Source organism: Cygnus olor, chromosome 26, assembly GCF_009769625.2.
Source record: "Cygnus olor isolate bCygOlo1 chromosome 26, bCygOlo1.pri.v2, whole genome shotgun sequence".
Taxonomy (NCBI): domain Eukaryota; kingdom Metazoa; phylum Chordata; class Aves; order Anseriformes; family Anatidae; genus Cygnus; species Cygnus olor.
Genome location: NC_049194.1, coordinates 350,121 through 373,557, shown reverse-complemented (window position 1 = coordinate 373,557; position 23,437 = coordinate 350,121). Strand labels below are relative to the sequence as shown.

Genomic DNA, 23,437 nt, shown 5'->3' with positions numbered 1-23,437 from the left:
GTTGGTTTTGCCAAGGGCTGCCCAGCCCTGCGTGGTGCCTCCTGCCCCGCGGTGCCCTGCAGCTTCCCGCTGGCACAGTGACCCCGTGGCCTCGCTGTCCTGGGGCTGGGCCACGGCTCTTGCAGTGTTTGTGTCTCCGGTGACTCAGGAGCAGGAGCTCGGATGTGGCTGCGGTGCAGCAGGAAGAGGGATGAGGAATGAAGGAGGAGCCGAACGCCCCGCGGGCACCGGCGGGGTGCTGCCCTGCTGCTGTCAGGGGGCTGGGACGAGGTGGCAGGGCCAGGGTGAGCCGGGGGTGACCCGGCGGGAGGCAGCCGAGCTCTGCGGGGCCTCCACTGACCTGCCCCTGCCCGGGGCAGGAGGGTTGAGCACCTCTGGTCCCGAGGTTCCCTATGTCTTCTCCAGCCTTTGGACACGTGGGTGGTGCCCTGTGAGCAGGCTGAGGGTGTCTGGGGAAGGTGCTGGCCCCGGAAGGGCTCCCCACCCTGCTGCAAGCTTTCCAAGCAGGGATGTGCCTCCCCACGGGAGGGGGAAGGCGTCCTTTGGCACTTCTTGAACCATTTTGGAATAAACAGCATCTTTGCTGGGGAAAACGTCCCATCTTCGCTCACCGGGAGCGATTTGCCGAGCCTGCTGGGGAGGGCAGCACGCGGCCGGCACTGAGCGACTGTCCCGGAAGGTTTTGGCGTTGGCTTCGCCAGCCCAGCCGGGGCAGCTCAGGGGCACCTTTCATCTCAGCGGGCGGCCGCCTCCGGGGTGAGGGTTTATCTCAGGACTGGAATATCAGGGTCAATAGCTCATCCTGTGCCAGAGCTCGAGCCAGGAGCTTCTGCCACTGGGATCCTGGGCTCGGGGTGGCAATGGCAGGAGGGTCCCGGGGCGGAGGGGACGCGCCTGCAGCCCCCTGGGAGCTCCGCGTATGGTTTGTGCCCGCGTGTAAAATGCTCGGGGTGGGTTTCGGGTGGGCGAAGCAAAGCACGCCTGGGGGCTGTGGCTCCTGCTGCCTGCCCCAGCTCGGGGCTACTGGCCCGGGGCCGGTGCCCCCCGTGGTCCCGACAGAGTTACCGCGGTGGCTCTTCCCTCCTGCCACCGACTCCGGGAGCTGGTTCGGTGAGAAATGGAACGAGTTTGGTGGTTTTCGCCTGGGCCGTCGCTCACCGCTCGCACGTTGACGCGACGAAGTGACCACGCTGCACGGCGGGGTGCGGCAGGCAGCACAGGAACGTGCCCCGGCCGGGAGGCGAGGCGCGGGGCTATTTCTGGCCCTGCTCCCCTCGGGGCAGGTGCCTGTGCTCAGCGCCTCCTCCCCGGCGCCTGGCTCCATCCCTGCCCGCCGGGAGGGCGCGGAGCAGCGCCGAGGCCGGGCGGCAGCCGGGGGCTGCTGGGCACGGGTGCAGCCGTGGCGCTCCTGCAGGAGGTCACGCTCGCACCAGCACCTTCGCCCAGCACAAGGCTGGGATGCGGGGCTCTCCCCTTCCTCAGCTGCTTTTTCCAGCTCCGTCCTTTGTGTCACTGGAACAACAATCGCTCTTTTTTCCTACGGGTGAGGTTTTGGGCTGGGTGCGCCTCCACCCGCACGCTCAAGGCAGGGCGTGGGTGGGCGAGGAGCAGGGAGGCCGCTGGTGGCCGCGGCTGCTGCCCCAGGGCAGCTGCTTGGGGCTGCAGCCGCTCAGAAAGGGCCCGCGGCCACTCCGATGGAGCCACCCCCGGCACCAAACCTCGAAGACTCAGCTCCTTTGCGTGCCGTAAACACAGCTTTAATTTCCACGGGTGCTTGGCCACAAAGCGAACGCAGCCCCGGGACGTCCCAGCCCCAGGGCTGGTGGTGGCTGCTCGGGGTGGGGGGAGACGTCGGCAGCCCCGGCCCGCGGTGGGCGCGTGCCCCAGCCCCGGCGTGTGGCTCTGCCCCCACGGGACACCGGGGACGGCCACGTCCCCGCACGGCTTTTGTTCTGGAGCTTTCGTGTCCGTGTCCATCCTCCACCATGCATTTAAAAAATAAAACAATAAATAGAAAAAAAAAAGATATTTACACATATAAAATAACCCTATTTTTCCCTTTTTTCCACAGGGCCGTCTGGGAGCCGGGCTCAGCTGATGAGCATGGGGAGGAAGTGGGTGGAGAGGTGCTGCCGTCGCGTCTGGCCCCCTCGCTGCGGCCTGCCCTTGCTATTGAGCGAGAGGAACATGGGGCGGCCCCGGTGCCGCCAGCGCAGCGACGCGTAGGTGTTGTAGCCGTTCTCCTCGATGCGCTCCGTGAACTTGCAGTTGGGGCTGAACTCCTTCTGGCAGGGGAGGGAAGGGGGTGAGCGGGGGCTGCGCTCTGCAGCGCCGGGTCCTCACCCCGCTCCGGCACGGGCTGGAGCCCCGAGAGCAGGGCAGGCGCAGGAGCCCCGGCTCCCCGCGGGGCAGAGGGGCTCCGCAGGCACCATCCCCTGCGGGGAGCATCCTGGGCATGGGAAACCAGGAGCCCGCTCCCGGGCACCGGCCCCGGTGGGTGCAGGCCCCCCCGTTCCAGCTCTGCCCTGCGCCTCCGACCCCGGCCCCGGCGGCAGCACCCGACCTACCGACCCGTAGAGCCGCCCCTGCTTGTTCATGGCCAGGTAGAAGCCGGTGTGCACCGCCCGGATGGCCACGACGCCGACACGCACCGACCGGATCTCGACGATGCCTGCGGGACAGCGAAGCGCCGCAGTGAGACGGGCGACCTCCCCGAGGGGCCCTTCCCCAGCGCCACGGCTGTGCCCACGAAGTGCCACCAGGGAGGGACAGCACCGCCGAGCCTCGCCGGCCGGCTGGACAGACGGACAGAGGGACGGAGGGATGGAGGGATGCCTTCCCCACAGAGGGACAGTGGGGAGCAAGGGCTGCAGCCTGAGTCAGGAGCAGGAGGGTGAAAGCCAGGATCTGGGGAGGGTTTGGTCTTTATTCCTGCCCTCCCTTGGGCCAGCTGCCCCCGGGAGCAGAGCTGCGCTGGAGCGACGCCGAGCCAAGCCTCTGCTTGCCTGCAACAAGCGGTCAGCCTTCGACCCGCGCCCACCTCGCGTTCATTCTCTCCGCATTGGCAGCTGTGCCTCTGCCCAAAACGTGCTGCGGTGCCCCGGGGACCCGACCCTGCTCTCAGAGCGCCCGTCCCACCGAGGCCAGCATGGCCCTGGCGGGGGCGAAGGGTGCAGGGTGACGGCGGGTGGGGGCCTGGGGGTGGAGGCGGCGGGGCTGGATGGTGCTGGAGGGATGCACGAAGGCTCCGCGCCCGGGCAGGGGGCTGCGGGCACCAGAGCGCGGCTGGGACGGTGCTCCCCGTGGGCACCGGTGCCGCTCACCTGGCTGGCACCAGCACAGACGTGGGGATCGGGGCTGGGGGCCGCGGGACAGACAGAGGGACGCTCAACGGAGGGGGCGAACCCAGGCGCTGAGCCCGCAGCAGGGCCCGGCTCCAGCCCAGGCAGAGGAGCGTGCGCCCAGCCCGCAGATCCTCATCGGAGCCGCTAATGGGAAAGGCATGCGGTCAGACCAGGCGGATTTTATGGTGGAAACACCCAGAGCACCCACGGAGACTCTGGGGATTCTGCTTCCAGGCCAGCGAGAGCCGCCGGCCCGGCCCTGTCCTGCTCTGCTCGGGGAGCCCCACGGAGGCTGGACGGGGCAGGAGGATGCACAGAGGCTTTGGCTGGCTCACGGCACGCACAGAGCGGCGTCTGCAGCCTCTGGGCAGGGTCTTTTGGGAGTCGTCCCCCCCACCCCCAGGGTGCTGAGCACCGGTGGAGCCGGCATCGCCCCCATGGGACCAGTCCTGCCATTGCTGGGAGTGGACGGGGCTGGATGTGGCACTAGGACGGCGTGAGCGCTCCTGAGAGGTCAGCACCTTTGGGGGCACACCTAAGAGGGGGATTTTCAGCCCAGCCACCCCGCACGGGGCTCCAGCACCAGCCAGGACCCGAGCGGTGCCGTTCAGCGCGTCCCGGCCCAGCAGAGCCATTAACGAGCAGCAGCCGTGGGGACGGGCTGAGCAAATGCCTGCAAATCCATCTCAGTTTATCGCCGTCTGGAGCTGCTGCTATTTATAACAAAGGACTTTTACTCCTCTAAAAATAACCCCACGCTGCTCTTCCCAGCGCCCCTCCAGCTCCGCTGGGGACCGCTCTGCGGGTCTGGCCGGCACAGCCCCGCTCCGTGGGTTCCCGGGAGGGCGCCCGGCTCCGCGCAGGCTGTGAGGGGGCTGAGGGGCGCGGGGCACCCCGGGGCCGAGCTCTGCGGGGCCGGCAGCTCCCAGGCCCTCGGCCCCAGCGGGGTCTGGGCAAGCCCTGCCCAGGAGGCTGGGACAGGCGTGGGGTGCGAGGAGGGGGGAGCCCGGGGACAGCGGCCGCTGGCAGGGCTGGTCCGGTGGCTGCCGGGAGGCTGAGGAGCAGCGCCTCGGCCCAGCCCAGGCGCGGGTTATCTCTGGCTCCGATAACCAGAGCGAGCCCGGTGCGACAGCCTGGAGCCTCTCCACCTGCCAGGCCCCATTGCCACACGGCCGAGGGAACGTGTCGGGGCACTGGGTGCTGGCAGCGCGCCCGCGTGGGGCTCCCGACAGCTTCTGGCACCACGAGAGGGTTCCCCCGACCCGGCCGGGCTGGGCTGGGCCGCCGGCAGAGCGCGGGGTCTCCGGGTGGGTGACATCCCCCCAGACGTGGGGCAGAGGATGCTGAGGATGCTCCCATCCTCATCAGCCTTCCCTCCCCACGCCCTGATGCCCTGCGCAGGCACCCCCCGGCACGAGACCCCCAGCGCCCCCGGCCCTGCCAGCCTGGTGCCCACCTCCCTTGTCAGCGCCCAGGGCGCGCTGCTGCCTCCTGCTCTGCAGCTCCCGGCTCCTGCCGCAGCGGCACCATGGGCACCATGTCCCCTGCAGCCCCCGGTGCCGTCACCTGGAGGGGCCCCCAGTGGCCCCCACGGGTCCGAAGCAGGACCCCGGGGCCTACAGCACCGTTGCTACCTCCCGGCTGGCGCGGGGACCCTGGTGCCGGCCTCTGCCCACGGCCGCCCCTGACGGCTGCGGGGTGGAGCAGACGCAGCGCCAGCCCCGGCCCCAGGGGAAGGCCTGATCCTGCCTGCTTGCTCCCAAACTCCAGCTCGCAGCAGCAGCCTGGGCAGTGCTGAGATCCCCCGATGTTCGCCCTCTTGGTGCCCACCAGGACGCGCTGCCCGACCCCCACGAGGCCCCCGCAGGCCCCTCCGTGGGGAGGCTGCCGCAAGCCCCCAGCGCGCTCGGGCATCGCGCCACGTCTGTGCCACGGGGGGCTGCCGGCCGTGCCCAGCGCATCCCCACGCTCGGCGCTCGCTCTTGGCCCGCGCCGTGCCGCCGGCGCTGTCCCGGCCTCGCAGCGCTGGGCCCCGTCGGGCTGACCCTCGCCACGCGCAGCCCCGGGGACTCCCAGCGCCTCGGGGGGACCCGCGCCGCCCCCCGGGGCCTTCGCCTCCTGCAGCCCCAGCCGTGATGGAGCCGCGACCTCCCCGCAAGCAGCGGGATGCTCCGCGCGCCCCTGCTCCGCTGCCCCCCGGCTGCTGGGTGCGGAGCCCAGCGGCGCCCCGGAGCCCCCCCAGCCCTCCTCCTCCTCCTCCTCCTCCTCCTCGGCCCTTCTCCCTGCGACACCTTCACGGGCAGCGGTCGGACCCCCCCAGCCCCTGCCGGAGCAGGAGAAGCCCAAACGCGGGGCTGGGGGCAGCGCCGCCGGCTCTGCTGAGGGGGAGACGGCCGCCCGGAGGGATGAGGCCCCCCCAGGCCTCCCCCGACACTGGGCAGAGCCGACAAAGTGACAGCGGGCCCCCGGGGCGGAGCACGAGGCTGGCAGCGCTCCCCTGGCAGCCAGACCCCGGGAGAGGGGCTCCGGGGGCGCAGGGAGCTGCCCTACAGCCGCCCCCCCGGGGCGCCGCGACCCGCGGCTGCAGCCCGGCTGGCGGAGCCGCCCGGTCCCGCAGCCCCGCCGGGACACGGCCGGCCCCGGGTCCCCTCCCGGCGGGGTCCGGCCCCGCCGCCCCCCGCGGGCTGCAGCCCCCCCGCGGCCGCGCTCGCTGCCCTTTGCCCGGCCCCCGGCAGCGCCCGCCCCTGGCACCGCGGGGGCGCCCGGCGGTTCCTGGCTCCGGCCCCGCCTCGGGGCCGGGGGGGCCGGGCCGCGGGACCCCCGGCGAGGAGCGGCCCCCGGCCCCGCTCCGACGTCGCGGGGTCGGCAAACGGGGGCTGGAGCCGCGCGGTCCGGAGGCGGGGGGGCAGAGCCGGAGCCCGGCGTCCCTCGGCCGTCGGGGCACGGCCCCGGGAGCCGGCGAGGAGGGGGCGGCCCCGGCCCCGGCCCCGGCCCCGGCCCCACTCCCCGCCCGCCCCACTCACTGCCCGGCCGCTCCCTCCAGCGCGTCCCCTCCACGCCGCCGCCGCCGTCGATGCGCAGGAAGAAGCGGGTGGCGGAGAAGAGCCGCCGGCAGCGCACGTCGCCCTCCAGGTGGCCGTAGCTGCGGGGGGGCCGCCGGCCGCCCCACGGGGGGCTGCCCGCCCCCGGCCCCGGCCCCGGCCCCGGCCCCGGCCCCGCCAGCACGGCGAGCGCCCCGGCGAGGCAGGCGGCGAGAGCGGCGGGGCCCCCGCGCCTCATGGCGGCGGGCGGCGGGCGGGCGGCGGGGCGCGGCGCGGCGGGCGGCGGCTCCGGGCCATGGCGGCGGCGGCGGCGGCGGCGAGCGGCCCCGACGGGGCGGGCGGCCGAGCGCGGCGCGAGGCGGCGGGGCGGGGCGGGGCGGGGCGGGGCGGGGGGCGACCAATGGGCGGGGCCTGGGGGCGGGGCCGGGGCGGGGCTCCCCATTCATAAATCCGCGCGGGGTGTGTGTGGGGGTGCCCCGACGGGCGCCCCTCCGCACGCTCCCGCCGCCCCCCAACCCCACAGCGGGGCCGGGGCTCCCTAACGCCGCCCCCCCCCGCCGTGTCCCGGTCCCCGCTCGGGGCTCCGCGGCCCCGTGAGGGCGGGAGGCGCCGCGCAGCTCCCCCGTGCTGTGCCCCCGACCGGGTCCGCGGGGGGCTTGGAGCGGCCGTGGGCGCGGGGCTGCTCCGTGGACGAGCCCGGCCGGGCCCCGCGGGGCCGTTCCGCTGCGTGCCCCCGGCCCCGGCCCCGGCCCCGGCCCCGCTTGGTGCCCCCGCTCCCGCCCCGTCCCCTCCCGCCCCGTCGGGCCGTGCCGCCCCCCCCCCCCACGGCCGCCAGGGGGCGCGGGGCGCGGCCGCGCTGCCCTCTGGGAAATGTAGTTCCCGCGCCGCCGCCTCCTACCAGCTCCCGGCGGGCTGCGCGCGGCGCATGCGCGGTGCGGCGCGGCGGGGGGGGGCATGGCGGCCTAGCGCGGCGGCCATGGCGCTGCTGCGGCTGCGGGCGGCGCTGCTGGGCCCGGCCCGGCTGCGGGGCGGCGGTGAGCGGGCGGCGGCGGCTCCGGGCACCGGGGGGGCACGGGGAGGGGGCGGGGGGGCGGCGGGTGGCGAGGGGCCGGCGCTGAGGGGTCCCCGCGCTGCTGGGGCCGCGTCCCGGGCAGGGCCGGGGCCGGGGGGGGCTCTCGGGCCGCGGCCCCACACGGGGCAGCGGGGGGGGGCCCCGGGCCCCGGGCCCCGGGCCCCGGGCCCCGACCCCCGGCGGGGGCAGTCCCCGGCTGTGCGGCGGGGCCGGGGCTGGGGGGAGGCTGGGGTCCTTGGGGGGCGGGCCTGGGGTCCCTGGGGGGCTCCCTGGGTCCTCGAGGGGGGGATCCCCTGGGGGGGGGCCCTGGGGTCCTGGCCCCCCCGAGCCACGGGGCGAGGGGCAGCCCTGCCCCCAGTCCCCTTATCCCTGGCCCCTGTCCCCAGCCCCTGTTCCTCCGGAGGCGCTGCTGCTGAGCCCGGTGGGAGCTGGCGAGCCGAGCTGGGGATTGCCCCGCTCTGCGCCCACCCCCCGCACACAGCTGTGGCGTGGGACGGGGCAGAGAGCAGCGTCCTGTCGAGCGGGGCCCCTCTCACTTCCCGGCCTTTGCTCCTTCCTGCCGCAGGGATCCCGTGGAGCGTCCTCAGGACCTACTCCTCCGTCAGCGCCAAGGAGAAGGCGAGGAGAAATGCGGTCTGCGAGAGGACAGAGCTGCTGGAAGGTGAGCGGTAAATGGCGGGGAGCTGCAGCGCTGCCCCTCGTTCAGTGTCCTGGGAGGTTTTATAGGAGCCTTCCCATTCCACGTAGCCAAAAAGGAAAGATTTGGGACTGGAAATGCTCGTGGCCTGCTGAAGGACGTGGGTTTCCCACAGACCTGCTGGCTTCCCTGAGCAAGTTCTGTCCTGTCCCAGTACCTGGCGGTTCCCCCTGCCCACACTGAGTCCCTGTGACATGCCGGGTGGTCCTGAGGGGTGGTGGAAGAGCCCCTCCCCGGGTGTCCGAGGGCCCTGCAGACCGACCCGGGGAGTTCCAGCTCTGGGCTCTCTGCCCGGGTGAGCTGAGGGCGTGAGGTCCACGGAGGGAGGCCCAGTGAAACGGCCCCGCAGCAGGTTAGGGTTAGGTGAGCGTGAGCTGGTGCCTTCTTCCATGCGGTGCCGTTGTTCAGCTCCCCCTGACGCTGGGACAGGCCACGGCTTGGAGCTGGACCCCAGAGGGACGCCGCTCAGCGCGTTGCTGGGAGCTGCTGGGGCAGGGCTGGCGCGCCGGGGAGAGGAGAAGCCCTCGCGTGGTCCCTCTTCCCCGTACCCCCCTTTCCGAGCACCTTGCTGCGCCTTGTGCCGCTTCACCTCTGCCCCGGCTGTTTCCCCGCAGTGCTGAAAGCTCGCGTGAAGCAGCTCCAAGCCTCCAGCGTCCCCGAGGTGACGGTCACCAAAGCGGAGCTGGCGCCGCTGGGGATCGACAGGCGGCAGGAGCCGCTGCGGCAGGCGGTGGCCGCGCGTGCGGCCAAGGAGCCCCCAGCCCCCAGGCAGAGCGCCGCGGGCCCGGCCCAGCCCAGCGGCTGGGTCGAGAAGCTGAGGAGGGAGATGTACGTGCGGCAGGCCAAGGTGGAGAGGAAGCTGTCCATCGCGGCCTCCAAGATGACTCTGGTGGGCCAGGCCAACGCCAAAGTAAAGGTCAAGGCCATTCCGAAGACAAAGGCCAAAGCCAAGCCCAAAGCCAAGAAGAGCCCCAAGGAAACCAAAGCGACCGCTTGGAGCCAGAGCCACGCCGGCCCCAGCAGCGCCTACGCCTGCAGCAAGCCCAGGGCGGTGGAAACGAAGCAGGGCGTGAAGGCAGAGAAGCCTCCGAATGTGCCTGAGAAGAGGGAAAGCAACCACCAGAAGATCGTGCAGCAGACCATCCAGTCTAACCTGGAGTGCCTCCTGTGCTTGCAGCAGCCGGAGGAGGCTGAGAGGCTGCTTCTCTCGTATCACAGCTCCCCCGTGAAGAGAAAGCTTCTGAACGTCGGCGCCTACAACGTCGTGATGCGTAGCTGGGCAAGAAAGGTAAGGGGCCGCGGGGTGCTGCCTGGGCTGGGCTCGACCCGGGGCGCTGGGCTTTCCGAGAGGCCGAGGGGAGGGCTGTGCCGGCTCGGGGGGAAGAGCTCCGCGCTCGTAGGAGCGATAGTCGCGGTTTGATTCCTGTTTGCCACGTCTGCCTTCAGCGATTTCAAGGAGGGAAAGTTGGGTTCTGCGAGGGGTGGAGCTGGGCTGAGGCCCCCGGGCGCTGCGAGGTGGCTCTGAGGGGAGGGAGAGCCTGGGGCGGCGTGGGCGGGGCTCAGGGGACAGGGAGCAGGGCGCGCGAAGCTGTGCCGGGCTACGTAGCGTCTCTTCTCCACGGCCTCCCTTCCCTCTCGCCCGCAGGGCTGCCTGCACCGCCTCAGCCGGCTCCTCTCCATGCTGGAGTCCGCCGGCCTCCGGCCCAGCCTGGACTCGTACGCGGCAGCGCTGGAGTGCATGGGCCGGAGCCAGGCGTGCACCAAGATCATCTGGAGGTGAGGCACAGAGCCGCCCCGCAGGCTGCCGCCGCCCCGGCCGGGGGCCTGTCAGATCTCCCGGGGAGAGGAGAGGTGGGAGCGGAGGAGAGCCGCGGACGGACGGGGGGTGTCTGCTGCCGTACGGCGCTGCGCCTGTGGGGCTGTCTGTGGGCAAGGACAGCACCCTGCACGGAGTCGTCAGCCCCGCGCGTGTTCCCACACGGCTGTTTGCTGGTCGCCGTGTGTCTGAGGATGGGGGAAGCGGCTTCTTTTTTCCTTGGCCTCACAGAGGCAGTGGAGCCCGGCGATCAGCCTCCCCACCCGCGCGGAGGTGGAAGCCGCCCGCTCAGCAGCGGTGAGGGCGGGGGGGGATGGCTGTAACCTGAGGCCGGTGACCTTGTGGGGGACGGGCTCTGCTCTGCAGGCAGCTTGGGTCCTCAAAAGGGAACATCCCCAGCGGCTTCTCTTTTCTGTGCTTAGTCTTCTCTTTACAAGCTTTGTTCCCCGCCTCATGGCGTGCTAATTTCCGTCAGCGCAGCACGGTCCCCCACGAAAGATTAAACCTCTCACCTGCCCCTCCTCAGATGCGTGCAGCAGCTGAAGCACGACGGCTTCCACGTGGATGAGCTCTTCCAAAAGTGCCTGTTTGAGGGAGACGAGAAGGAGACGGTGCTGAGGGCCGTCAGGATCGTGCAGCCTGACTACCAGCTGCCCCCTGCACCCAAGCCCCAGACCTGCAAGTCTGCTCTGCTCAGCAACTTCTACTCCAAGGTAAGCCACCAAGTCGGGGGTGGAGACGTTGGAGCTGGCCAAACGGTGCTCACACGTCCCCAGGGCGCGGTCGGGTCCAGCTCGGGACTGCGGCACGGGGAGAACTTTGCAGCCTGACCTCTGCTCACCAGCCAGTGCAATTCGGCAGGCAGCAAATTGTTCCGAGGAAGTAAATGCCCTTCCAGCCGCCTCACGGAGACACCGAGGGCCGGTGGGGGGCCTGTAGGAGCTGCACGTACCAGAGGGGTTTCTTGGCAGGGCAGTGCTTGGCTACAGCCAGGAGCAGAACAGCCCCTGGAGAGGCCTCTTGTCCCAGACTCCCTGGAGCTTGCCAGCCAGAGACCTCAGGCCTCCGGTCCCAGCCGCCCGCCTCTGGCGGAACAGGCACATCTTGTCTTCCTCGGGCTTCTGGCGCTTACTGCCTCGCTCTCGTTGCAGGAGAAGGCGGTGTCCTACCCCAAGCTGGATTTCTCCGTGCAGGAGCTGCGGGAGCGCTTCCAGCAGCAGCTGGAGATGGAGCTGAACAGCACCATAACCATCGAGTCAGTGGAGTCGACCAAACCGCTGACCCCGCAAGCCCTTAGAGCGGTAAGCTCGGGGTGGCTGCGGCTGCGTGCTGAGGGACGGCGGGCGGTGCAGTCCTCGGGGCTGGCACGGACCCGCAGGGCTCGGTCCTGTAAAGGGGGCGGCTCCCTGGTGGCGCGCTCTCACCGCAGCGGGACTTCTGCTTCCGTTCCGTGTGCAGCGCAAGCAGCTGGCCGCCCTGCGCTCCCAGTGGCGCGGTGCCATCCTCCAGGCCCTGCAGAAGTCGAAGCACAACATGTCCCAGAAGAGGACGATGTCGGGGTACAACAGCCTCTACCCCTACCTGTGCCTGCTGCCAGATGAAGAGTACGTGGACATCATGATGCAGGTAGGAGCCTGCCCTGACCCCACAGCCGCGCAGGAGCGGGGCCTCCTGGGGCTACCACAAAGCTCCGACGTCCCAGTCAGGGCCGCAGAACCAGAGCACGAACCTCAAGGTTTGCCCAGGCTATTAGATGCGGGCCCTGTCTGCTCCCTCTGCTGAGCAGCCGTAGCAGCCCTGCGCTGTCCCTCCGTGTCCTTCCTCGTGTGCTCAGCATCACGGGAATCGGCGCTTTTCTGTGCTCCCCGCACAGGGACTTTAACTCCTGCTTTCTTTCTGCTCCGTCTTTCTGCTCCTCCCTCCTGAAGTCCCTCTTTGCCTTCCCCTCTCTCAGATCCTCAACACGCTCTCTCCGCAAGGAGAATCCCTGTCTGTCCTAGCCAGGGAGCTGGGCTCCAAAGTCTACGACAGATACCTCACCCAGAGGAAGCTGCGCAGCCGCCAGCTCGAGAAGGTGCAGCAGATCTACGAGGACTACATCCACCTGCTGGCGAAGGACGGCCAGGTGGGCTCTCTGGGGGCCCGTGGGAAGAGCAGAGGTGGGGCTGGGCGCCTTGTGCGGGCGCCCCTCACGCCCACAAGGTCCAGCTTCTGATGCTGCAGGGGCCGTGAGAACCCCCAGGGCCCTGTTCTGTGGGCCCCGGCCCCATGACGAGGGCCAGGTCGCCTGTGGCGTAGCTGTGGGTGTTCCTGCAGGTTTGACCTCAGCACAGCTGACCCCTGGGGGCCAGGCGTCCCGCACAGGGGGGCTCTGGGCTCGAGGAGGGTGCGCTCTGCGGGGCAGGGCGGGAGAGGAGACGGGCGCCGAGGCCGCGGGTCTGGGCAGGCAGCGAGGGCACGGCGAGCAGGGTGCTGGCAGAGCCACGCGCCTGGGGCGCAGCAGCAGGGGCAGATCTGCAGTTCGGAGGGCAGGGACGGGGTGGGTGCGGAGAGGTGGCTGGGGAAGGGTTTTAAAGGCCAGGACGGGGGCACTGCAGCAGAAGCAGATTCTCCGTGTTGGCCTTGCCTCAGCCACAGGAGCAGTCCTTCCCCACATAGCCCTGTCAGGCAGGAGCTCACAGGGACACAGGGGCAGGAGAGTCCCTCTTAGCCACGTGCAGGGCACAGAGGTCACGTCCAGCGAAACTGGAGCGCGGCTGCCCCCTCCAGCTGACTCGATTCTTCTTCCCCCTCCCAGCCCGCGGAGTACTTGCCACGGGAATACTGGGAGAAGCTGGTGGCAGAAGCCGGCTACGGGCCTTCGCTCACCCTCAAGGACTGCAGCTGGCCGTACGTGCTCCTGATGCGCCTGGGCGTGTGCCTGCTGGAGATCCTGGTGCACTCCGTCAAGGTGCCCAGGAACACCCTCAAACCCCGCTTGGAGTCCAGGCTTATCCCCGTCCTCTACCACATCTACTCCTTCCGCAGCAGCTGGCAGGTGAGCCTTGCCCCCGGCGGGTTGGGACCGCGTGGGTCACCTCTCTGGGGGCTCTTGCAGGGCCCTTTTCCCTTCCCGATGTCCTTCTTTCTCCGAGGCTCTAAGGAGCATCTGGTTCCGTACGACCGCAGCCGTTACTTGCCGACTGACCACACGCTCTTCCAGGTTTCCCCCTGCCGCTGTCCTTCACCTCTCCCATTCTCTCCTCCAGGTCGGGCTGATAAAGCCCCACCCCATCTTCTCCCAGCTCGTGTCAGACGCCGCAGAGACCACGCTGACCTTCAACTCCTCCGTCATACCCATGCTGTGCCCCCCGATACCCTGGACTTCCCCCCACTTCGGTGCCTTTGTGCTGAGCGACACCAAGCTGATGCGCTACGTGGACGGGGCCTTCCAGCACCAGCAGCTCCTGGACCAGTGTCCCCAGGTGAACCTCCACCCTGTGCTGGACGCCTTGAACCAGCTGGGCAACTGCGCGTGGAAGATCAACCAGCCGGTGCTGGATATAATCATCTCCATCTTCAACAACAAAGGCAACGAGAAGCTGGACATCCCGCCGCCCCTCTCCGAGGCCCCCAAGCCTCCCGTCACCCCCAGCAATTCCTCTGCCTGGCACAAGTCCCAGAAGCACGAGCTGCTGCTGTGCAAGAAGAAGGCAGCTGAGATGCACAGCCTGCGCATGGACGCGCTCTACAAGCTCTCCATCGCCAACTACGTGAGGGACAAGGTGTTCTGGTTTCCTCACAACATGGACTTCCGCGGCAGGACTTACCCTTGCCCGCCGTACTTCAACCACCTGGGTAACGATGTCACCCGCGCCATCCTGCTCTTTGCAGAGGGCAGGCCCCTGGGGCCGAAGGGCCTCGACTGGCTGAAGATCCACCTCATTAACCTCACGGGGCTGAAGAAGAAAAACAGCTTGCAGGAGCGGCTGCGTTACGCCAACGAAATCCTGGAGGAGATCCTGGACTCCGCCGACCGCCCGCTGACGGTGCGTGGGGAGCGGCTGGCGGGGCTCTGCCTGCCCTCGAGGTGCAGGGGTGGGACCCTCAGCCAGGGGGGAGCAGCTCGGGCCGCAGCCAGCCCCGGGCAGGCCGGGAGTCTCCCAGCTGAACCGGTGAATGAAAAAGCAGGAAAGCTCATCCATGTTTGAGTCCGAACAGGAGTTGTTCCAAATGTGCTGGGGGAAAAAGGCATCAGTGACCTCTGTGATTTCAGAGGAGACTTTAACCACCCCTCTTGTTCAGCACAGCTTCTGGGAGGTAAAACAAAAAGGAAATCAGACCAATTTGGAACCAGCAACGTTTTGAAAGATAATCCTTTAAGGGGAAAAAGCAACTCAAAGCGTTGCAGGGTTTCCTAAGTATCACGTTTCTGTCCGTAAACACAAATATTATGGAAATAGCACTTCACCGCGGAGGCATGGTGAGGAGGTGCCTTGCCCGGTATTTCCTGAGAGCCCAGAGGCTCAGCTTCTGCCTTTGCTGTGGGGCGCCACAAGAGCACTGCCTCCTACCGGTGTGCTTTCCTGTTCCCAGGGCAGGAAGTGGTGGATGAACACCGACGAACCCTGGCAAGTCCTGGCGTGCTGTATGGAAATCGCCAAAGCCTCGAGGTCCCCGGACCCAGCAGCCTTCGTCTCTCATTTCCCCGTTCACCAGGTGGGTGCCGATGGGTTTGCGCGGCCTGGCAGGCCGGGCGGGGAGCTGGGGGCAGAGCCGAGGCACCCGGGTCTCCAGCTGCGTTCGCTGTGCAGCGTGGCCGGGCTCTCCGAAGGCGGGAGCGCAGCCTCCAGGCGTCTTGATCTGACGGCTCCAGCAATTCGCTGCTGCCCGCAGCCATAAACGAAGCGGTTCAGTCAGGTGCTGCTTCGCCTGCCTTTGGGTAACGGGGCCTGTCCGGGGGTGGATTGCTGCCCGCGGGGCCGCTCCCGCCCTCTCCAGCTGCGGGATGGGGACTGGGAGCGGCCGTGCCCCGGGCTGGCAGGGCCGTGGGTGGTGCAGGCAGCTCCCGCCTGCTCGGAAGCGCTCGAGGCTGCTCTCGGCCAGGGCACGCGGAGGCTTCGGGGGCCTCAGCTCCTCTCCTGTCAGGGGCTGGAGACCCCTGGAGAGCTGGAGAGCGGCTCTGCAGGAGCAAAGACGGGAGGCGTGGACCTCCGAGGACAGAGATGAGCTGTCCCCTGCGTTCACTGGTGTGTCTCCGGCCCCGGGTGCCTGTCCCCACCCAGCCCCAGATGTGCCCGTGCTCTAGGCAGGGCTTGCCCAGTCGCTCAGGTGCCGCTCGTATCTGGCGGTGTCCGTCCGTCTGTCCGCCCGTCCGTCCCTCTCGGCTTGAGAGGAGCCAGGCATTGCTCCCGACGCCCAGCCGCAGCCCCTTCTCCTGCTACGTCCTAGCAGATCTCCAGCCCTCCCCAGCCGCTGCCCAGGCAGCTCTTTATCTGCACTGATAAATTCCCTTGCTGTACGGAGACAGTGATTAATTCTTTTCCTGGTGAGAGAGGTTTGCTCGTTTGTCTCATTAGAAGATCAGATGGCCCTAACGAAGCGTGGGGGGGAGGACGGGGGCGCATGCTGCCCTTAGCTGGGGTCTGGAATACGCATGAGACTGTCTGAAGCGAAGGGCTCTGATGATATTGTTATGACAACAGAAGATGAAGAGAGCAGTTGGGGGTGTGTGGAGGGTGCAGGGGATAAAATTCAAGCGAGGACTTCTGGAGGGCACCGGAGTCTGCTTCCACCTGAGTCGTCAGCGCTCGGTTAATAGAGGCGGCAGCAGGGCTGCCGAAGCCCTGTCGGCGCCGTCCTCCAGCACTGCAGGGCCTGGGGAGGGAGGAGGTGGGAGGAGGAGAGCTGACCCTGCCGGCGGCTGCAGGCCGCCTCTGGCCAGGCAGAGCCTGAGACAGGAGGAGCAGGGACAGCCCGAGGCAGGGGCACAGCTTCTGTGAGCAGCGCTTCACCTGGCGCTGTCTGGGGGCAGCGGGGCCTTCCCACGCTGTCCTTCAGGTCCCGCCTGTCTCGTCCGGGCTGATCCTGGTCCCCGGAGGGCCGCGGGCCAGCGGCCGTGACAAATCTCGCTGCGTGTCGGGCTGCAGCTGTGGGAAGGGCCGGTCGGAGCTGGGCTTCTCCTGCCTCAGAAGGAGGGATGTCGAGGCCGCGTGGCTGGAGCTGCTCGGGCGGCTGTGGGCTTGCGGAGGGGTCCTGGTTGTCCCCGTCTCCAGTCCTGCTCCCGGGTTTTCTGAGATCTGTTTTGGCTGCCGGGCTGTGGGGCCGCTTTTAGCACCCCAGACACATTTGTTGTTTTCCCAATTTTCTGTTTTTTAGTGTTTCCATGGAGCTCTCTCTTTGGGAAGTTGTGGGGGGCAGCGTGAGGCGAAGTTTTCCTTTTTCTTTTTTTAAGCCCCATAGGCAGCAGGAGTTAGCGATGAGATCCAGACAGGAAAACTGGCAGAAGGGGAATTGAAACTGGCACGGCCCTGGCCACTGCTGGGAGATCAGCTGCAAACCTGCCCACCGAGGGGAGGAAACAGCAATAACCCTCCTGAGCCAGGGGCATCGGTGCTGCTGCGCAGGCGTGGACGAGCAGGACCCCGTCCCCGTGCTGACGACTCCTTTCCCTCCTTCCCTCTTCCCTTCCCACACAGGACGGCTCTTGCAACGGCCTGCAGCACTACGCGGCTCTGGGCCGGGACCTTATCGGTGCCATCTCTGTGAACCTGATGCCCTGCAGCGTCCCCCAGGACGTGTACAGCGCGGTGGCCCAGCAGGTGAGGCGTGGTGGGGACACGGGGAGGTGTCCTGGGCCTGCTCTGCCCCTCATTGCTCGGGGTCGCTGCAGCTGCAGCAGAAAGGTTGGGATGGGACCAGCGTGGGGAGGGCTGGGGGAGCGGGGGCTGGGCAGAGGCAGGATCGCCCCAACCGGGGTCGCTGCGGCACCTGCAGCGGGACCAGGCTGGAGATCTGTCCCCACCCACGCAGCTGTGAGAAATCCTCTGGGGTTTCTGCTCCCCTTCGCTTCTGAATGAAATCTGGGAGAAGCAGAGGGGTGGAAGAGGGCAGGGAGCGTTCCTCGTCTCTTGCTAGCAGCTGCCTGGCCTGCAGGCTGTGGGATTTTCTTCGTTTGAGATGGATGGGAGGGAGGGGGAAGGGATTCAGCCCTTGGCCCTGCTGCCAAGGTGTCAGTTTTCTCGGTAAGACGTGATGTGAAACGAGCCTGCTGGGACGTGTGCGAGCCCTGCCAGGCGTCCAGTGGGCGCTGAACCCCTGGCTCTCCCTTCTGGAAACCAGCACGTTTCAGGGGCAGCAGCGCACCTGCGCCCAGGAGGGGCCTGCGTGGGGTGCACGGCTCGCTCAGAGGTCCCGGCGGGGTGGCAGGGGCAGGACAGCCCGAGTCCCGCGCCGCAGCCCCGGGGCCGTGTCCTTGCGATGTCCGGCAGCGCGCGGCTGCCAGCGCCGCGGCCCTGCTGAGGCAGCAGGGGAAGGCTCCGCTCCCCGCGGGCACGGTGACCTGCAGCATCCGGCCGCCTCCTGATTCTTGCAGCAGATGAGCTCTGTTACCCAGGGCAGGCGAAGGTGGGCCGCGGGGTTTATGGCGATAGCTCAGGCCAGGCAGCGTGCAGCTGGGGGGGCTCGCGGGGTCCCCCAGGCTCTCCCAGCCACGGGGGGGGTCCTGGGCGAGCACAGCTGGGGGGTGGTGCTGAGCTGCAGGGCGCTCTGCTCCCCAGGTGGAGGAGTTTCGGAAGAAGGATGCTGCGGAGGGGCTGAAGATCGCCCAGGTGCTGGAGGGCTTCATCGGCCGCAAGGTGGTGAAGCAGACGGTGATGACGGTGGTGTACGGCGTCACGCGCTACGGCGGGCGGCTGCAGATAGAGAAGCGTCTCAAGGAGATCGACGAGTTCCCTGAGGTGGCGTGCCCGCCCCAGCCTCCCCGCAGCGTCTTCCCCAGCTCAGCCCCTGCTGGGAGAGGCACCTGGGGACTGCCCGTCCTGTGGGAGTCGCTCCCGCCCTGCTCTCTCCTTGCCCTCCCGAATCTCAGCGGGCAAAGGGGTGTGCAGGACTGCGCCCCCGTTCCTGCAGGGGGGGCTCTGGGGGAGAGCTGGCCGCCAGCGCTCGTGGGTGCCAGGGGGTGCGGGGGATCTTCAGGTGGGGCTGCTCCTCATCCTTCCTGGGTCCTTGGTGGCACGACAGCCTCAGCTGGTGTTTCGGGTGTAAATCACGGTTTGTGGCCGCGTTCTTCCCTCTGGAAGCGGCCTTGTCCCCAGCAGAGCGCTCGGAGGCTCGCTGCTGCTGTACCGTGACCCCGCCGACAGGCCCTGCCGAGGGGGCGGTGTGCTGAGGCAGGTTGGTGCTGGGGGCGCTTCTGTCCCTGCTGCGCTCCGGGGGACGGGTGAGGCAGTGAGAGCCTCGCGGGGACGTCACACCGAGGTTCGCTGCCCTCAGACGAGGAGCTGTGGGAAATGCTGCCCCCAGCCCCCCTCCGTCACAACCCCAGGCCCTCCGCAGCAGCTCAGGACTTGGCACAGCCTCTGGCGGAGGCGGTTCTGAGGCATCCGGGAGTGGAGGCGCTGCGTAGCTCACCCCAGCGCCCATTACTTGGCTTCGTGTCTTCTGCTGCCCCTTTGCCTGCCCCTCACTCTGCCTCTGGTCTGTGCAGGAGTACCTGTGGGAAGCGTCTCACTACCTCGTGAGGCAGGTGTTTAACGGCATCAAGGAGATGTTCTCAGCGACTCGAGATATCCAGGTAAGATGCCTCTTGCCTCTCTCTCCCTTTTCTTCTTTGCTGGTCCACCCGAACGTAGACCAGGGCAGCGAGGAGCTCCGTGGGGAGAGCTGCTTCTGCTGGGTCCTGGCCCAGGGAGGATCCTCCTGCCCCAGCCCCAGGTGTGGGGCTGTGCCCGGCGCGGGGCCAGGCGCCCCCCCAGGTGCCGGGCTGTCCCGGTCTGCGGCGGGAGGCTGGACTCGCCGGTGCTGGGAGGGAGCGGGGTCTGCCCCTGCCTGTACTAACCCCAGCCTCTTTCTTCCCCCTTCCCTCTGCCCAAGCACTGGCTGACGGAGAGCGCCAAGCTCATTGCCCAGTCGGGACAGACGGTGGAGTGGGTCACCCCCATGGGCCTCCCCATCGTGCAGCCCTACTATCGGGTCAGGTCCACTGTGGTGAGTGTGTGGTGACAGAGCGACGTCCGTTTGCCCGTCCCTCTGCCGCGGTGGGGAGCAGGGAAGGCGCAGCAGGGCTCGAGGCAGCGAGCTGAGGGCCGGCGGGCTGGCGATGCCTGCGGGTGAGCCCGCAGAGCCCGCAGGATTTGTGTGCAGGCGCATCCTCCCGCCTCGCCGCGGAGACTGGAGCGCGTGGGCGGGCCGCGAGGAATCTGCCGCTCCCGTCCCGCTCCGGCAGCTGGGGCTCAGGCCCCTGCTCTGCTCTGCGGAGCCTTCCTCGGGGCTCGCGTGATTCAGCCTCGCCGCTCTCGCCTCCCACGCACCGCTGCGCTGACTCACAGCTCCCCGGCCCCTCTCGTCCCGTCCTCACAGCCGCTCTGCGGTGGCCTCACGTCGGCTGCGTGGGGGGGAGCGGGCGGGTGCCTCCCACCTCCAGGAGCTCTTCTCAGCCCCCGCAGGGTGAATCAGCGTCTCCATCTCCCTTGGAAGGGGTGAAGGATGCTTGCCAGCATCCTTGGAGGGGAAGCAGGCGAGGTGCCGCCGGGGAGTGACAGCTGCCGCAGTGCCTGGGGTGCCCTGCGGACGTCCCCGACCAGCAGGGTTGTTCCCTGCAGTGTGTGGAACACCTTGCTGGCGCGCTCCCCTCTCCAGAAGCGAGCGGCAGTGCCGAGTGCCTCGTGGTGTCTGGGCAGCGTGGTGTGACAGCCGATCCCCTTTCTTCCTGCAGTTGAATTCCAACATGCAGAACCTGAGCGTGAAAAGCTGCGCCAACACCAACCAGTAAGTATGAGCCTGCGGTCTTCACCGAGTCCCCGATGCCCAATTCTGTGCTCTGGGGCCCAAACCTTCCCTGCCAACGTGCCAAAGCTGCTGGTATTCCCCTGAGCCGTGGAAAGCCAGCTGGAGGAGCTGGGGCCCTTCAGGGCTGCCCCAGTCAACCCCAGGTCTTGGCTGGCTCTGCCCTGGCTCTCTCACCCTGGGCCCTGGATGTGCCCCAGCTCCTCCCGTGTCCCGCTCTGTGCTGCAGGAAGCCTGACACAGTGAAGCAGAAAAACGCCTTCCCGCCCAACTTCATCCACTCCCTGGACTCGACGCACATGATGCTCACGGCTCTGCACTGCTTCAGGTAGGTGCCGGGGCTCCTGCCCCTGCTGCTGGCTGAGGGCCGTTGGGGCGAGGCGCCGCCGGGCTTTCTGCTGGAGAAGGGCTGGGAGGAGGCAGCAGGGCAGGGCCGGGGAGCTCCCGGGGGTTGGCCACCTCTCTTGGAAGGCCTTCAGGCCCTGTGCGGGGAGTTCCTTCCGCTCACGTGCCAGCCCCAGGGTTTCTGCGGGGTAGGGAACGCGGCAGAGCTGCGGCTCTCAGCGCTGCTTCACGGCGCCTTCTGCTGCCTCCCAGGCAGGGTCTGACCTTCGTCTCAGTCCACGACTGCTACTGGACTCACGCGCTCACTGTGGACGTCATGAACCAGGTAAAAGTGTGCTCCTGAGGCCCCCGTGAGCGGGGACCTTGCTGATCTGTCCTCTGGGCACTTGCCAGCCCTTGCCTCCCCCGGGCTTCGCTCCGTAGGCTGATTGACTTACCCAGGCAGGGTGAGCCTGGGTGCGTGCTGGTGGCTGCAGCTGACTCGGTGCCGCAGGCCCCCTCCTGCCACCCTTCAGGGAGGGTGGAGAGCAGCACAGAGCAGAGTCAGCGCCTCTGTCCTGCCCTGGGCTCTTCTGAACTGCTGCAGGGCTGTTGTGCGATGGATCGATAAATGGGGGTCGGCCTCTGCTTCCCACCTCCCCACACTGATTCCCTTCACCCTTGTCTGGCAGCCCCCCTTTCCCACTCTTGCCCGCTGCTTTCCCTCCTCTCACCCCTGACCTGTCTTGGCTGAGAAGCACTGAGGGGAAGGAGGGGAAGACGCCTCTTAACCTGCGACTCACCATTGCTCCCTGGATCAGATCTGTCGGCAGCAGTTCGTGGCTCTGCACAGCCAGAAGATCCTGCAGGATCTGTCCGAGTTCATGCTGAAGAAGTACTGCAGGTATTGCTTGGCCACGGGTGGCCCCCAGTCCGCTCCCTCCTGCCAATTCCCTGTCCCACAGCTGCCACGTGGGACACGGCTGCTCCCAGGCTGTGCCATCTCCCTGGGGGCTGGTCTCACGGGGAGGTTCTGCTTCCTTCCCAACGACACCCAAGTTGTCTTAGACTTCGGTGTGAACCTCAAGGCGCCTGCATCCTTTTGCTGCATTACTGAAGTGGGATTCAGTGCTTGAATCCCTCTGTGGGCCTGGGGTGGGCCGTACCGTCTGGGCCTTGGTTTCCCCGTGAATGAGGCAGGAAGATGAGCTGGGGTCACCCTCGGTTATCACCACAGAGTCGGGTGAAAGGAGACATCCCCAGGCCTGGGGAGCACCTGCAGGTGTCTCAGTCCCCGCATGAGGCTGCTGTGGCAGGGGCTGGGCTCCTGCTGCCACAAGGTGCAGCGTTTTGGACGAGCTGAAGCCAGTTGTCAGGTCCCGTACTGGCGAGTGGAAGAGGACACGTGTTCTCCCAGCGCTCCCTGCTGACTCGCTTTCCTTCTGGTTCGTCCAGCCCCAGCAAAGAGAGCAGAGCCCCTTGGCAGAAGAAGCTGATGGAGCAGCTGTCGAATGTCCCCGAGACAGGTAGGAGCACAGGATGGGAATGCAAAGCTCAGGAAGTGTTTGAAAACAAGGGGAAGGAGCTGGGGAATGGCCCTGAAAGTCACTGAACGTTCGTGGCATCCGAAGTTGGATGTACTGAGGCCCCAGGCTTGCCAAAGGGGTCCCCAAAGATCCGGTTCTCCTGCCCGTCCTGGACTGCAGAGCCTGCAGACAGCACCTCTAGTCGTTCCCCCGTAGCCTCCCTGCGAATGGCCCCTGCCTTCCCCGGAGCTTTTCCCCTGGGATTTGCCCCAGGTTGACCCAGCTCCTGCCGTCCCCTGTCCCGCTGCTCTTCTCCCATCTGTTTCCAGCCGCAAAGCATTTGCCTGTAGATGGGAGCGGAGGAACTGAGCACGGTAATTGCCAGGATCTAGATGATATACACGCAATGGGATTAAGGCAATTAGTTTAACTCCTCCTAATCTCTCAGCCGTGCTTCTGCCAGACCATCTGGCTAAACTTTGCCCTGCCTTTGCGAAACAGCAGAGCCCAGCGGAGCGCTGGCCCCCGCTGCTGAGCAGCCGCTGTGCTCAGCCCCAGAGGCAGCACGGTCCAGAGGCAGTCGGTTTGCACCGAGAGGCCACGTGTGCCCCTCTGCCTTCTCTTCCTTGCTCCCGTCTGGCCGTTCCTCCCTGTCCCAGGCATGGGGAGGGCCGTCAGTTCCATGTGGACCTCTGTGAGCCCACCGCGGGGGCTGAGCTGAGGCAGTTCTCTGCAGCAAGCTGAAGCAGGGCTCAGGACACATTCTCTCCCAGTTGCCTCACCCCCACCATGCCCCGACCCTGCTCTCCTCTCACCTCTGGTCTCCGTTGCTTCCCGCAGGAGAATTCAACCTGACGAAGGTGATGGATTCCACCTATTTCTTCAGCTGAGCCCCGGCAGCCAGCGGGCCCTGGACCACCTCTGGACTTTGGCTGCCTCGGAGGCTGTGGTAGGCGCTGGCAGGGCTCTTCTGTCCTGCGGCTCGTGGGGAAAGGGGACAGCCGCCAGCCCACCAAGACACCCGCACCACGTGGAGGTGCTGGGGCAAGCTGGGACTCCTGGAGGAGTGCAGGGGGCTGGTGGGGATGGGGTGGCTGCGCTATTTGCTGTTACTGCCTGGCGAGGGGAGAGGAGCTGGAGAGGGCTGCGTGGTCTCGTGTGGGGTCAAGGGGTTAGACGGGGTTGGTGTGTCCCTGCCGCTGCTGCCAGCTCCAGAGCTGGCCTGGCTGTCGCTCGTGCTGAAGGTGCTGTCCCTCGGGTCCGTCTTCTCTTCAGCTAGAGGGCTGGGCCCCTGCCCGCAGGGGCAGGAGGGTGACCGTGGCCCTCACAGGAGCCTCCCCCTGTGGGGTGGGTGCTGCTCTCCGTGCCCAGGTCCAGCCACCGGCCACCGCCCCAGCTCTTGCTGTAGCACAGCCTCTGCAGCTCCCCCCTCTTTTCCAGGGATGTGTTTAAATTCTGCTCGCTGGGTCTCAGGTAGGGGAAGAAAACCACTAACACGGGCGGAAGTGTATGATACTGTAAATAAAATGGTTTTTGAAATACGGGATGGAAAGTTTATTCTTCTCAGCATCTTTGCTCGAAGGCCGAGGGCTGCCTGGGCTCTCCCCTCCTGGTCCTTCTGCTGTCACCATGC

At 67.8% G+C, this 23,437-nt stretch overlaps 2 protein-coding genes across 4 annotated transcripts; one reads left to right on the top strand and one right to left on the bottom strand.

Annotated features, from left to right (window-relative positions):
• Nucleotides 1–2,011: 2,011 nt before the first annotated feature.
• FGF22 (fibroblast growth factor 22) lies at nt 2,012–6,623 on the bottom strand. The gene is made up of 3 exons (XM_040538006.1): nt 6,368–6,623; nt 2,568–2,671; nt 2,012–2,285 (listed from the first exon to the last, which is right to left on the bottom strand). The coding sequence occupies exons 1-3, from the start codon at nt 6,621–6,623 to the stop codon at nt 2,091–2,093; spliced, it is 555 nt and encodes a 184-aa protein (XP_040393940.1). The 3' UTR covers nt 2,012–2,090.
• Nucleotides 6,624–7,314: 691 nt separating this feature from the next.
• Nucleotides 7,315–23,345, top strand: POLRMT (RNA polymerase mitochondrial). 3 transcript variants are annotated; one of them, XM_040537628.1, is made up of 21 exons: nt 7,315–7,419; nt 8,023–8,118; nt 8,769–9,442; nt 9,800–9,930; nt 10,497–10,683; nt 11,122–11,271; nt 11,429–11,596; nt 11,925–12,095; nt 12,768–13,007; nt 13,219–13,998; nt 14,546–14,668; nt 16,648–16,770; nt 17,728–17,907; nt 18,657–18,743; nt 19,043–19,156; nt 19,884–19,936; nt 20,184–20,282; nt 20,552–20,624; nt 21,100–21,182; nt 21,734–21,804; nt 22,645–23,345. In XM_040537628.1, the coding sequence occupies exons 1-21, from the start codon at nt 7,362–7,364 to the stop codon at nt 22,692–22,694; spliced, it is 3,711 nt and encodes a 1,236-aa protein (XP_040393562.1). In that variant the 5' UTR covers nt 7,315–7,361; the 3' UTR covers nt 22,695–23,345. The 3 variants fall into 3 exon arrangements, 2 of the variants coding, with proteins under 2 accessions (XP_040393562.1, XP_040393563.1); XM_040537629.1 differs by having other exon boundaries at nt 7,326–7,419; nt 11,164–11,271; XR_005814748.1 differs by lacking the exons at nt 21,734–21,804; nt 22,645–23,345 and having other exon boundaries at nt 7,326–7,419; nt 20,101–20,282; nt 21,100–21,168.
• The last annotated feature ends 92 nt before the right edge of the window (nt 23,346–23,437 follow it).

Coding starts and splice junctions, on each gene's coding strand:
- FGF22 (XM_040538006.1), bottom strand. CDS start 6,623: ATGAGGCGCGGGGGCCCCGCCGCTCTCGCCGCCTGCCTCGCCGGGGCG. Junction 2,672..6,367: donor CTGGAGGGAGCGGCCGGGCA/GTGAGTGGGGCG, acceptor GCTGTCCCGCAG/GCATCGTCGAGATCCGGTCG. Junction 2,286..2,567: donor AGGGGCGGCTCTACGGGTCG/GTAGGTCGGGTG, acceptor CTCCCCTGCCAG/AAGGAGTTCAGCCCCAACTG.
- POLRMT (XM_040537628.1), top strand. CDS start 7,362: ATGGCGCTGCTGCGGCTGCGGGCGGCGCTGCTGGGCCCGGCCCGGCTG. Junction 19,157..19,883: donor ATCGGGTCAGGTCCACTGTG/GTGAGTGTGTGG, acceptor TTCTTCCTGCAG/TTGAATTCCAACATGCAGAA. Junction 20,625..21,099: donor CTGTGGACGTCATGAACCAG/GTAAAAGTGTGC, acceptor TCCCTGGATCAG/ATCTGTCGGCAGCAGTTCGT.